The sequence below is a fragment of the Sitophilus oryzae genome, unplaced genomic scaffold, assembly GCF_002938485.1.
Source record: "Sitophilus oryzae breed Bouriz unplaced genomic scaffold, Soryzae_2.0 scaffold_2006_pilon_pilon, whole genome shotgun sequence".
Lineage (NCBI taxonomy): Eukaryota > Metazoa > Arthropoda > Insecta > Coleoptera > Curculionidae > Sitophilus > Sitophilus oryzae.
The window spans coordinates 5,077,686-5,091,700 of NW_022146732.1; the positions used below are offsets into that span (position 1 = coordinate 5,077,686).

Below are 14,015 nucleotides of genomic sequence, written 5' to 3' on the forward strand. Positions count from 1 at the left end.
AAAAAAAACTTAAGATACTATAAATTTACTTCAGGACCACAAAATGCATAGATCGTAACTACTCTGATTCAGAAGAATCACTGCTGACAGAATCTTCCAAATTTATACTCGTAGTATCCAAATCATAGGTAGATGAAGTATCCTCACATATAAGATATTTCTGTTCATCATTTTCTAATATGTTACTTTTTCGCGTTGTTACTGTTCTTTTTGTTGGTATGAGGGGTTCGGATTTTAATAGTTACCTCTTTAATAGACCATATCCATATATTATTTTTTCCTTCTCTTGTGTATGAGGTTTTATAATAAATTCAAACGTGGAAACTTTTTTTATTCGACGTTTAGCTCCAACATAGTGGGCTTTTTTAGGCACAAGTGGTGTCTCATTTGACTGGAAGATTTATCAATTTCTAATAAAGAACACATTTTTTGAAATACAAATAATTTTGAGTTCTTGTCCTTATGATCAAGCCAAGTATTAACCAGATCGGCATTGCTTATCAATTTTACTCCATCTGAAAAGTATTATAAAATAAAGTTCGTCGCAAGCAGACGCAGGTGAAAAGTATGAATATGACAAAAAAAATATTATGTTTTTTTAAATGCCTTTTTGAAGTTTGAAAACTTTAAATGTTTATACCCATTTAAGAATCATCTTAAAAAATAAATAAAAACTAAACAATCGCGAACTTGTTTAGAAATAAATTTAAAGTCCATACCTTGTTTAACAATATCCAGAGTGGCTTTCAATTAAGTACGTATCGTTTAACTCCATAACATACAGAACTACTATGAATGTTGTTCTTTTCACTGATAAGATAACGATCGCAAAATTTATTTTTAGTGAAAATATTTGCTAACAAAAAACGCCGTTTATGAAAAATAATATACAGGATGGTTGAACATTGCTATAAGTATAAAATTACATATTCAGATATTAGTAAATTTTAACTTTTTTTCGATTTTTGTCCATGAGACGAAGCACTGTGCGCCGGCACATGAACGCATTAAACAAGTTGCAACAGAGACATCTTAGACAACTCTTAAGAATAAAATGGTTCCACCATGTCTCAAATGTATCGGTCATTGAAAACTCTAGCTGCGTGAGCGTTGAAGTCATGATTACTAAATCCCCCTTTAGATGTGCTGGTCACGCAAAATGTAAGAAAACCTCCTATCAAAATCTCTTTTTATGGTGAGCTTTTAGAGGGTAAGAGGAAACTGGGTGGACAACTCAAAAGACTGGACAACGCATGCAGAAGATAACATCACGTACCGGGCTTTTCAGTCATAGAAAAGCTCCGTAACCGTAAAGATGCGTAATTACAAATTTTTCAAAATGTTAACACCAATTAACTTGAATCTTTAATCACTGACGTTTGGCAAAGATCGAAACATCTCTGGAGTTTATTTACGACTTTGAATTTTTGTCGACGACATATTAATCCTCTCACATATCTATTAGTCTTTTAGTGTAAGCCTATTTACACAGGGAAATACTCCTTATCTTTGGAAGAGCAAACATTGTTGCTCCGGTTGTGTATTGAAATTTCTTGACATCGAGTGACACTTTATTCGAGTACATAATATGTTGTTGGACATATTTTTTAATTTGCCTTGGAAAATTGACGAGATAAAAATAATTTTTATTTACAACCACATAATATATAATACTGACATTACTGACTTTTAAAAAATTTGAAAGTGTCAAATTAACTACATTTCTTCCCTCTTCCATTTCCCTCACTCGGTTTTTCTTATTTCACGCCTCATTTAATTAAGCAAAATACTATTGTAATATCTTTATTAAATATTTATCAATAAAAATAAACAAGAAGATTAACAATAATAATTGAATATTTTAAAGTTGAAGGTAAAAATGCTAGACTTCTTTGGCTTAAAACCTACATTCTGGCGTTTTAAAAAAGCGACGAGTTTGTGATATTTTGATATGTCAGTCTTCTCCCTTCTTTCTAATTCTAGCATTGTCCGTATCATGCTGTACGTAGCCCAAAGAGTTGATGGCTTTTTCTGCCTTGCCCTGTCGCTAAAATATGCCATCAAGACTGTTTCCGAACCAATATTCTTAGCATTTCTTTCGGCATACCATTTTTCGTATACTTGCAGCTTCTGTTTCTAGTGGAGTACCAATATTAATGTTGCCACGCCATTTCTAATTTGAAGTTCAATAAAACACAAGTTTACTTAATTAGGATGAGTTGCATAGAGGCCACTAGCTTTTTAATTTTAACAGCCGGGTGGTCGGGGTTCAAAGGTATTAATAAAAGGGCGCCACGAGATTATACTCTATGAACTCGACATAAAAGATGTTACTATTAAGTAGCCTTCAACACTAACCTCGAACTGTTGAGTGTAACTACCATGAACTTCAAATGTTACTATAATTATTTAAACTTAAGTGACTCTAACTTAACTATGAGACTAGACTGTAAATAATACTACTAAAAATATTTAAGCAATTTATTAAAATATTAAAAAGTTATAAAGAAAAGAAATGAAATGAAATGTAAATGATTGAAATATATTAAGTCAGAATTTAAATCAATAAAAACTAAATCTATGACGTCATCCCCCTTAACTTAAACTAAGTATGCTCTAAGGGCGGAATACGAATATCAAACTAAATCTAACTAATATCTAAACGATCTTACTCTACAGTGTAATGTGTTGACAAGAACTTGAAAACTACTCGGAAGTTCCTCCGGCTGAGCTTCGGTGTATAGCAATGGGGTAGCTACAGCAGGCTACAGCAGCTCGGTGTACTGTCACTGGAGCCCGTCAGCAAACGTACAGATACCAGGCAGGTGTAGGACTTCAACAGGTGACATAAAAACCCTAAATAATATTGGTTGTCTTAGAAAAGAGCCTCAATTATAGAACAAGGACTAGCACAACGTGTAGGAGTTAATAAAGGTAATAAAGAAGGACTAATCAAATCTGAACTTTACCTCAACGAGGGTTTATGATGTCCAACGGGTACCTCTACACGGACAACAGGAACGGATGGAATTCTGGACTGTTCTGTGCTACGGTCTGGATCGGTCTTCTTTCTCTACAATTACGAACAACCAAATAAGATTTAAGAAAGATAACACTCAAGTAATCTTTCTACACCACGTGCGCGTGGAAAAGTCGAAAACCAGACAACAATATGAACAAAAATCATTTGAGCATTGACTTAGAATAGGCAGAAGAATTATAGCATACCTTGGAACTATTCGGGGACTTCTTGGGCACGTGGAATCGGGATATCGGTCGGAAAAATTTGGCTATTTAATCCCTTACGGAAATTGGACGGTGGTCCATGTAAACTCAACAAAATCCAACCACGTCTCTGACCAAATGTGTTTCGGAAGCCTTAATCCTTCTTTACGAAGACCTGCTATTCACCAACAGGGAATGATTCACGAAACGGCAGCCAGTTCTTCACGACGATATTCTCGGTCGGAGAGTACACAAGAAGTGATGCAAGGATTCGATTTCCTTCACAAAATCAGATTTCAACCGGAAATCTCCCTCCAGGATATAGATAAAGAACTATTTATCTTGACTAGTCCAACTCGAAATTGGTCAAAGAATGCATAGAGAAGCTGAATAAATTAGGCAAAGAAAACAAAGTCCTCCTACACTGGCTGCCTGCTCACCAAGGGATCCGGTCAATGAACGAACTTAACTCACAAATTCCCACAATTAAATGAACGAATTGCACACTGCGATCCACATCAAAAATAAACAATTTAACTACGAAATTTTATCTGATAATTATAAAATTTCAATAACCAAAACAAAGGATAAATAAATCCAAAAACATCTGATTTGATCTGACAGTGACAAATGACAAGTGAAGATAAAAAGAGGTCGACAAAAATTCTAATGCTGGGCCAGTGACAATATTGTGGAGCTTGCATGTCGCGGTGTATATCGGGTTGCATAATCGTAAAATTTAAATAAAATAATATTTAACAATATAATTTATACGGTTGCACACAGAGGTCGTTGCGAGAAAATTTGACTGTTACAAAGTAGTCTTCATTATCAGAGCTTTCCGACAACATTCTGGCTTTCTATGATATATAAATTCAAAAAAGCGAACGAGAAATTCAAAACTGTCAATTAGTTGTTTGTTTTGCTGTTGAAGGTTTGCGCCATAACAACCACTGGTACCGCGGTAACTATAGATATGGAAATGCCAAAACAGAAAACAACAAATTTTCGCATATTTATTTTTTTTTCGAAATAAAATACTGTCCCTATTTTTTAATTAATGATGTGGTTGTAAATAAAATAGTATACAAACCTCGGAGGAAAGTTTTTCATTATTGTCTCAATTGATGTTGTTTGATTGCTCTGGGATCTTACTCTATTAGTCTTAGTTTTTCTAGTTTAGTTGTCTTAGTTTTTGTCCATTTCTCAGTGATATGCAACCCTATTTGGATAATTATATCACACAGGGTGCCTTCATGTTTCCCCCGAGAGATAATGACTAAATCATCTGCGTTAATTTGTCCAGTAGTTCATCCACTACCAAGCTCCACAGTAGGGGGGAGGTTACTCCACCTCGAGGAGTTCCTTGCGTTGTTTTAACAGCTACACTTTTGGTAAAGTCTTAACAGATAATCTTATTTCGTATAGTTTTTGTTGAATTTAGTTTAGAGTATATAAAAAAGCAAGGAAATCAATTTTTATAGTCTTCCTATGAAGAAAATATTTAAAGGATTAGGTACTCGATTAGATAAGGGACTGATGTGTGTGTATTTATGTGTGTGCGTTGGCAAGTTGGAAAACGGTAGCGTTATTATATGAACTTAAAGCTTAGGTTAATGTGATACGTGTCAAATCTTCTATTCAATATTGGTAGCCGTATTATTAGATTTCTGATAAGGATTTATTTATTCTAATGCTCGAGCTTTAATATATCTCATATTTGTTTTGCCTCGCTGCCACTGCTCTTATCAGCTACCGTTTTTTTTAATATCCGTAGCAGATCGTTTTTTAGATTAAAAATTGCTTCTTTGTTTTCTTGTCTATCACACTCTGTTGTATTCAGTAATAAAACTATTTTTTGTTTTTTTTTCTTCATAATAGTCGAGTACCCATATACTTTTACCTCGGAATTCAATTACTGTGAATGCATTAATATGAAACCTTCTGTATTGTGTTTTATAGACAAAAAACTAAAATGTTTACCCATTTTTTTTCATTGCTTTTAATTCTTTATTTTAGTAATTTAAGTGAATTCTTAATTATTTTCTTCCTAATTTTTTGATTTTTTTAATTCTTTTTCCAAGTAAATTTATTGAAATAAATAAATCTAATGCATAAGCTATACCTATTTTGCTTATATTCTAATCATTAAAATTTTGATTGAAATCGAATTATACAGGGTGGCGCGTCATTTACGACGCGGTTTTTGCAAGGAGAACAAAAGTTTGTATCGAAGTGAAATTTTGTGAGCTTATGTAAGTCAATTTCAAGCATTTTCTAAAATTATGTAGAGTTCTATAGGGTGTCCCCAAAAAGTTACACATCAAAGTTATGTTTTTTGTAATGGAACACCCTATATATTAATTGATTTTTGGATTCTAGTAAAAAAACAAAGGTTTGTTTCATTAGAAAAGTATATGACTAAAATGTATAGTTTTTGAAATACATTCAAAATGGGCACTTTAAAACTTTGATATATTTTAAAGGTTAATATATTTTATTTTAATGGGCCGATTTTGATGATTTTTTAAGCAGTGTGTAGCCAAATTATTTGACATTTTAGTATATTTTTCTAAATTAAAAATGAAACTTCCCACCTGTTAATTATTATACGAGGGAAAACAAAATGTTGATATTTTGGTGAACGTTTGAAACACCCTGTGGAATATGTTAAAAGAGCAAGAAATTTGAAAATAATTTTATTATCTAGATACATCCTTTCTCGATGGTTTGTTTTTTGTTCATCTCATTAGTTTTATTTTTGTTGGAAATATTCGCTTTTGAAGAAGACACTAATGTTTTTTTCGTAATTTTTACATTAAGACCATGCCTTTGCTTTTAGGCCTAGTCCACACATCTAGTAAGTTCTGGTCCCGAAGCAAGCCTTCTTGACATTATATTTGCTTCATTTAATCTTCTTCTTGTAGTCCGTTAGTTTATATGTACGGTTCTTAAGTGCAATTCATTATCAATTTGAAAAGCTGACAAACGGCGGTTTCTTAGCGATAAACTTACAAGAAGTCGATCGTCTCGATTAGAAGTTCTCATACGAAGGTTCCTGGACGTCTATATTGATGTCCTCATGGACTTGGTCATAATTCAAAGACCATTTAATATACTCTATGGTATTAAGGTATTTTTGGAACCAGAATTTTATAGCAAATTCACTAAACTCGAATAAATAAATGATATATATTTGACTCACCCTGTATATCTATAAAAATATTTTTGAAATGTGAACTACTATTACTTAAGTGTTGGAAAATGAAATAAATTAATTTGATACATTTAGATATAGTTTAGGAATTTAGAATAACATATTGTAGTTATTGTAGAAAGAAAACTCCTCAGAAAAGGTTCTACCTTAAGAGGATATTATGTTTATTCACTATTTTGTATTCGTAAGTTATGTATAAGTCTTGTATATACTTTGTAATTGGATCAGTTTGAATAAACACTATTTATTATTATTATTTATTAAACATATATTTTGTAAAAGGTTTGGAGTGAAAATCTCAAATAGGAATCCTGATACAGAGCTTTTCCGGAAAACGGAGCCATCTTGTATGTATGCATTTGTATATGTGTGTGTTTATTTAAATAGTAAAGTGAAAGCAATTGTATATTAACAATACAATGCAAAAATGTTTTATAAAAATTCGTTCACAGTAAATGAATTCCGAGGTTTGTATCTCATAGGGGCTTAAAGCACTCCACTACCATTATTTCCGTCGATTTTTGACATTTTACAGTCTTTTTCAATAAACAGTCTTTTTCGATAAATCGCAATAGTAAAATAAAACACTAAATCACCAAAATACACTAAAACACTTTTACTTTGACACTGGACGCGTGTTTCGCTAGCCATGTAATAACCATGTAACCACCTATAAACTGTTGAATTTATAATCATCTGCTGATGATGCTTACATGGTTAGCGAAACGCGCGTCCAGTGTAAAAGTAAAAGTGTTTTGGTGTATTGTGGTGATTTAGCGTTTTATTTTGCTGTGTAACACCAAAGGTTCCAACCCTCAACTGTAATCGCAATAGTATCACTGTTAATTTAATTTCCTTCTATATTTACTACCTCTAAACATTTACCAGTTTTAGAATAAATAATAAATAACATAAAATAAGCATACTGGGCAAATAAATATGTTATTAAGTTTGGTAAAATGATTTATTAAAATATGATCTCAGTATACTAAAATATTTTATTAAAAAATCTCGCTCTCGGTGTAGCAGACGTATCTCCAGTTCCGCTACCAACCGCTTGCAATTGCTGACTTAAATCCTTAATTCTTTCATCCTTGATGGCCACCATTTTCTCCAAATGTTCTAGCTAAAAACCAGTTTATCACAAAATGGAAAGCTTTGAATATCTAATAGCTTACTTTATCTTGAAGCATGGCTATTTTCTCGTTCTTGCTGGCAATATCTTGCTCCATTCTATCGAATATATTGACCGGTACCATTTTTTGGTCTAGCGTTTTCGAGCCGGCCCTTATTTTGATAGGTACCACCTCTAGAAGAAAATAACTTAGTTAGTTATTTTTAGTTTCTAAACATCTAATATTTAGTGTTTTTACATAAAAAATGTCCCTTGATAAAAATCGTTTCGAGCATCCGTTCTCAAGATATTTAGATTCTTAATATTCAATAAATGCCATCAATGACAAAAATTAAGCATGTTCACTAGATAGATATTTGAGTAAATTAATAATTTTCAAAGCGTTGTGATACCAAAGGTTCAATAGAAGCTGTTTTAAAACCTAACAATTCATTTTCTCGAAATTTCGTAATTTTTGAAAAATATTACTAAAGTATTACTTTTTTTCTCTAAAAAACTGCTTGTTACCTAAATACGATTTTACAGAAATCGCGAAATTTCGTCCTATTGCCGCCAAAAGTCACTAACTAACATTTTTCCGAACAACCAAATTCAATCATTAACTATGTTTTGAATCGGAGAATCAATTGCAAATGTCATTAACTACGATTTCTGGCTATTTTTTATTTTAATACCTAATAGTTACTAACTATAAGATCTTTATGCAATGCAATTCATCTTTAGACACATTTTTCTCGGAAGTAATAAAAAGTAAGTTAGTGACTTTTGGCAGCAATGGGACGATTTCTAGAAAACTTACAGTAAGGTTTTAAAAACTTCAGTTGAACCTATGATATCATAAGATGTCGCGAGGCACAAAAATGTCGCGAAAAGGCACAAATGTATATTTTTTCACTCAGTATGTATAGTGCAGGGAAATTTCTCATGTCAAAAAAAAACCAGATTCTAATTTTCATCTAGTTCAGAAACTACACACACCGGAAAAGTCTAGGGATATTACAATTTTATCCAGCCATCGTCAGTAATTTTATTATTTGTATTTCTGATATAATAAAATTAAAATAAACAAATAGTTTACAGGACGTATTGGAAATAAAAATGCGAAATTTACCGAATTTTTCAAATTTACCTTGATTTTTATTGAACTCAAAAAAATACACACATTTTCTTTTATTCTAAACTGTGAATTAAAAAAAAAAGATAAAACCATTTTTACTTAATAAAGGGTATGGCCTCCTCTACTGTTCATTCCAGCCCTACATCGCCTCTCCATGCTCCTGATCAGGTTGTCGATCTCTTCTTGAGGTACAGCCTACCACGCTGCATTCACGGCCCGAACCAGATCCCTACGAGTTTCACGAGGCAATCCCCGTTCTCAAAATTCTTCTTTGGACCACGTTCCATACGTGCTCGATGGGGTTGAAGTCAGGAGATTGTGCCGGCCAGGGTAAGATGTTTAATTGATGAGCATTGATAAACTCACTTACCACTCTGGCTGTATGAGGCCGTGCATTGTCATGCATGAGAATGTAGTTTCTCCCAAAATCATTGGCATATGGTAACACGACAGGCTCAAGAATTAAATCACGATATGTGATTCCTGTTAGAAACCTTTCAAGAAAAACGAGATCGTTTTTTCGGCCTAACTGGACTCCTGTTCCACCTTGATAAGGGTGCACTTCCTGAACATGATCCAACCGAATAAGATTTCCCGGTTCTCTCCATACCCTAAGCCTTCTCGAATCCGGATGAATTCCAAAGCGTCACTCATCCGTGAAGAGAACATTGGCACATTGTTCATTCGACCACTGAGCATGATCTTAAGCCCACAAATATCCTACCTCTCTATTTCCTCTCGTTAATGGTTGAGCTCTCCAGGGGCGTCTGCTTCTTAAGTTGACCTCTCTTAATCTATTGCGAACAGTGTCAGGACTAACGGTTACATTATGTGTTTCCTGGAGAATTAAACTAAGCTCTGGTGCTGTAAGAGTCGGTAAAAAATTCAACTGTTTTATCGAAACATTAGATTCATCAAGAGTCGATCGGCGTCGAGCATTTAATTGTAAAATATGATCTTGCTGAGGGGTAGTAATGCGATGTCGCCCTGTGTGCCTTTCAGCAACATCACCACTTTCACGGTAGCGTGGACTTAATCGCGATATTACACTTTGCGTTGTATTTAATGCTCTAGCTACGTCGATTTGGCGCATTCCAGCTTCGAACATACCCATGGCCCTTAGCATTTCGTCTCTGTTAAGATGTCTACGCTCCATAATGTCGTTTAATACTAAACAGAGTTATTTGAATGAATTCTGGCCAGTTATCATAAAAACATAGCCAGTACAGGTTAAATTCGAACAATTGATGCTAGGTGCTTTTTATACATTTGACAAAAAATGCACAAACACTTCTGCAAATATCCTAAATTTAGAAATAACTAGTGTGACTACTTCGTTTCAATCGAAGTAGAAAGAATCGGCCTACAAATATGTGATTGTTTATTCAAAACATTTATTTTTAACTTTAATAAAATGATATCCCTAGATTTTTCCGGTGTGTGTATTAGGAAAAATCGAAATAAAAATGAAACTTCTACACCCTCTATCTCCGAAACGAAGCATTTTAGGACATACGTTTATACGAATTTTTTACTTATTTTTATCTACAGAATATGCTGCCGAAGTTTCAGGAATACGGTTCGGACCACCCTGTATATTAAAACGTATTTGCCAAGATCCCAGTGGGTAAGGGTGAAACATGGGGTGGGGTGGAATTTGAAACACCCGGTATAAATATTATTTACTCCTTAATTTATCTTTAAAATATATTACCCTCGTGTCTTTCTTGATTCGATATGCCTTCCAAAAAGTAAACTCTTTCATTAACAGGCTCAATTTTATTTTCTTCAGATTTTTTCTCAACTTTTGTTTTGATTCTCAATAACAACTTCTCTATCGCACCCGGTATACATTTAGCCAACTCCACTTGATCTTTCTGGGATAAGTTAATCTTTATTTTATTCAGTACCTTAAAATAATAACACTTTGTATAGAAATTATTAAAAAGTTTAGAACGATACAACATACACTCTATTTTAAATTTAACAAAAAATAACGATTTGGTTTGGAGAAACACAGAAAACAAAATGATGCTCAGGAGTCACGGTTCTGACCGAAAAAATGATTTTTCGGGAAAATTTACTAGAAATTATTTAACAGTGTGGTGTTTTAAAGTTAAGGTAAATAGCAACCCTTCGATTTCTCTCTCTTCAGTCCTGACCCCCATTAGGGAGTGTAGTGGTCAACGTAATATCATGGATGATTTTTCTCCATGGGCCTCTGTCTTTGGTCATCTCGATGACATCGTGCATTGGCTTGCTACAGCTAGTCGTGATCTGGTCTATCCATCGAGTTGGAGAGCGGCCACGTGGTCTACGTCCCTCCACCTTGCCTTGAATTCTGAGTCTTTCCATATTGTCCGGACTTTTCCTCACTATATGTCCAAAATATTTTAGTTGTTTTAGTCGGATTTTACAGGAAAGCCTGTTAGTAATATTAAGTTCATTTAAAATGGAAACGTTTGTACGGCGTTCAGTCCATGGGATACGGAGCATACATCTATAACAATACATCTCGGTAGCATCGATCCTCTTACGTTCCGCCTGCCTGAGAGTCCACGATTCGCAGCCATACGTCAATATTGGGAGTACCAAACAGTTGACTAGCCGGTTGTGGTGGCTCTTGAAATCTGGCGGTCTTTCCAGATCTTGGTCAGTCTCCCAACAGCTACCTTTGCCATGTTGCACCTACGCTTCACCTCTTCTTCCGATGTGCCTGTATCTGTCAATAGTGATCCCAGGTATACGTATGACTTAACGACTTCAAAGCGGTCGATATGACTTATACTTGGATGGTTGTTATGTTGCCTATCAGCTATCATGATTTTGGTTTTTTGCGTATTTATTTCCAGACCGAGCCGATTGTTTTCGTTTTCTACCCTATTTACTAAATTGATTAACTCTTCTTGACTGCTAGCGAGTAGTGCTGTATCATCTGCAAAGCGTAGATTATTTATTTTTTGGCCATTTATTGAAATGCCTCCTTCTCATGTTTCTAGCGACCTTCTCATTATGTATTCTCCGTATATGTTAAATAGTTGAGAAAAAAAAATATACACCCCTGTCTGACTCCTTGTTCGAGGGAAAATTCCTTTGAAGCTGAATCCAGTATTCTAACTGATCCTATAGTGTACTGATACAACTGGATGATGATGGAAGTGAAATAAGGTGTTGCGGTACCCCCACTTCCTTTAAGATTTTCCACAGGTGATGCCATCTGACTTTATAAGCCAAAATACTAAATTTTACGTTAAACTGAGTTTACGAATTCAAATTGATAAAAAATTCATGAATATAGGGCTAAAAATAATAAATATATATCACAAAAATATTCCGTTGCGTTTTTTTCGCATCTGAGTGTATAAAAAGTTAAATTAATATAAAAACCTTTCTGTTTAGGATCTCCCAATTGGCTATCTTCAAAGCCAAGGAATTTTTGGGTGCGTAATTATGCATATCCACTATTTTAGGGTAATGTTTCTTTAGTATCTCAGCCAGGGGAACAGCATCGGAAAAATCCCGGTTTAAATTTTTCTTGTGTCTCGTTATCTGATGCTCGTCGATCCACCTGTACAGATCTTCCAAGTTCTGTGCCATTCCGACTTTTAAATGTATTTAATATAATATGGTTTCACTGTGCGTAAAAATAAGGTAAATACAAAAAAATGTCAAAAAATCATTTGGTGACACTGACAATGACGAATATCGTATTTTTAACCTAAGTTTGCTTCAGAGAATGTTGCTGCTATCGAAAACAATGCTAAACAACTTTCATCTTAATTATTGTCAACGGAAATATTTTTTTCCTAATAATGCATTATTATTAAAATTAAATTAAAGCATTATTTGCAATAGACTGAATGAGGCTCGAATAATCTCTTGAGGAAAGGCGTTCCACTTCGCTCGAAGATTTTCTCCCAATGTTTGAAGACCTGGTGCTTGTGGACGACTTGATAGCCTTTCCTTTAGTATGTCCCAAATGTGCTCAATAGGATTGAGATCAGGGCTGTTAGCAGGCCAATTCATAATTATTGTGATATTGGACTCAAGATATCGAGTAACTAATCTTGCAGTATGAGGACTGGTACTATCCTGTTGTTAATGATTTTGTTTTTGTGTATCGGTTTTTTTTATAATCGCGACACAGTCCCATTTACTTAATTTTTTCTCTTTGTTTATTGTGTATATTAATGTTTAAAAAAAAGTAAATAAACTATTTTGATTTGATTTGATTTGATTTGATTTGATTTGTAAGATGAATTCTGGACCATGCTAAGCAGCAAATGGAATAACACACTGAAAAAAAGGATCTCTCAGTCGAAATGAATATGACTTTGACCCAAAAGATTGGCGCTTTTCAATAGGGCCAAGAACGACGTTTCTTTGCCCAAGGCCTTAGCTATCTTTTCATAAGCTTTAAAAAATTACTTTAGAGAATAGAAGAATCTATCTGTCCAAAGTATTTCACTCTGGACCCAAAATTAATATACAAAGAAGTTCTTGCTACAAGAACAATAGTCTCTTTGATTCATGCAAAAATTTTTGATTGAAAAGGGACATTTCTTGATTAAAGAGACACTTTTCTTGAACCAATAGCGAATACCATTGACTCAACTAAAATTTATTTTGATCTAAGAGAAGTCTATACATCATATACAGGCATATTACGAGGTATATTATTTTCTGATAAATTTAGGTTTTCCTGGTCTGTAGTAAGTAAAGTGATATTATTTTCCTCGATAGTAGTTATTTCTGCTTCTTCACTTCTTGGTATTTTTTGGGGTGGTTCATCACTCTACAAATTACAAAAACAGTGTTACATCACGATTATCAAAGTAAAGCAAACAAATTATTAAAATTATAAGCTTTTTGAAATTCTAAAATTTTTGTAATTATTTGCAGAAAAAAATCGATACCTATATTCTATATTCTTATTCTATCTATAGTCACGCATGCATTATCTAAACAGGTGCATTAGGTAAATGTCTCTTACCTTCAAATATAGCAAATAAATGCTCTAATTTCCATTTTTTCTCCATTTCAAGAATCCATATATCCTAAAATTTGTCCATAAAAAATTACAAATGCATGTTAATAACGATCACTAATTTGTTATACGATATGCGTTTAAAAATTTCAAGTAACAAAACCCGTGCGTACTATGATGTGCCTATGAAATGCGACGTGCGACTGATCGGACTGCCGACTGATTGCATATACCGTCCTTCGTCATCGTCTTTGCCTGTCGTTATTATTTTTCATCAAAAGAGTATTTAGCTATTGGAAAAATGGCCATGTTTCTTGAATGAAGTACTTCTTAG

General features: G+C 33.7%; 2 protein-coding genes across 2 annotated transcripts in view; one reads left to right on the plus strand and one right to left on the minus strand.

The window, feature by feature from the left end:
* LOC115883864 (homeobox protein Hox-A1) overlaps positions 1-14,015 on the plus strand; it is a 156,545-nt gene that overhangs the window by 23,142 nt on the left and 119,388 nt on the right. The window lies entirely within an intron of this gene.
* On the minus strand, positions 7,393-12,372 carry LOC115883865 (sperm flagellar protein 1-like). Its single transcript, XM_030902279.1, has 4 exons — positions 12,082-12,372; positions 10,409-10,604; positions 7,621-7,751; positions 7,393-7,568 (listed from the first exon to the last, which is right to left on the minus strand). Exons 1-4 carry the CDS (start codon positions 12,289-12,291, stop codon positions 7,431-7,433), a joined length of 675 nt encoding a protein of 224 aa, XP_030758139.1. The 5' UTR covers positions 12,292-12,372; the 3' UTR covers positions 7,393-7,430.

Excerpts from the sequence above, each read along its gene's own strand:
- LOC115883865 (XM_030902279.1), bottom strand. The coding sequence starts at position 12,291 with ATGGCACAGAACTTGGAAGATCTGTACAGGTGGATCGACGAGCATCAG. Across the intron at positions 10,605-12,081 it reads GGGAGATCCTAAACAGAAAG|GTACTGAATAAAATAAAGAT; the intron begins GTTTTTATATTA and ends TATTATTTTAAG. Across the intron at positions 7,569-7,620 it reads TAGCCATGCTTCAAGATAAA|CTAGAACATTTGGAGAAAAT; the intron begins GTAAGCTATTAG and ends ACTGGTTTTTAG.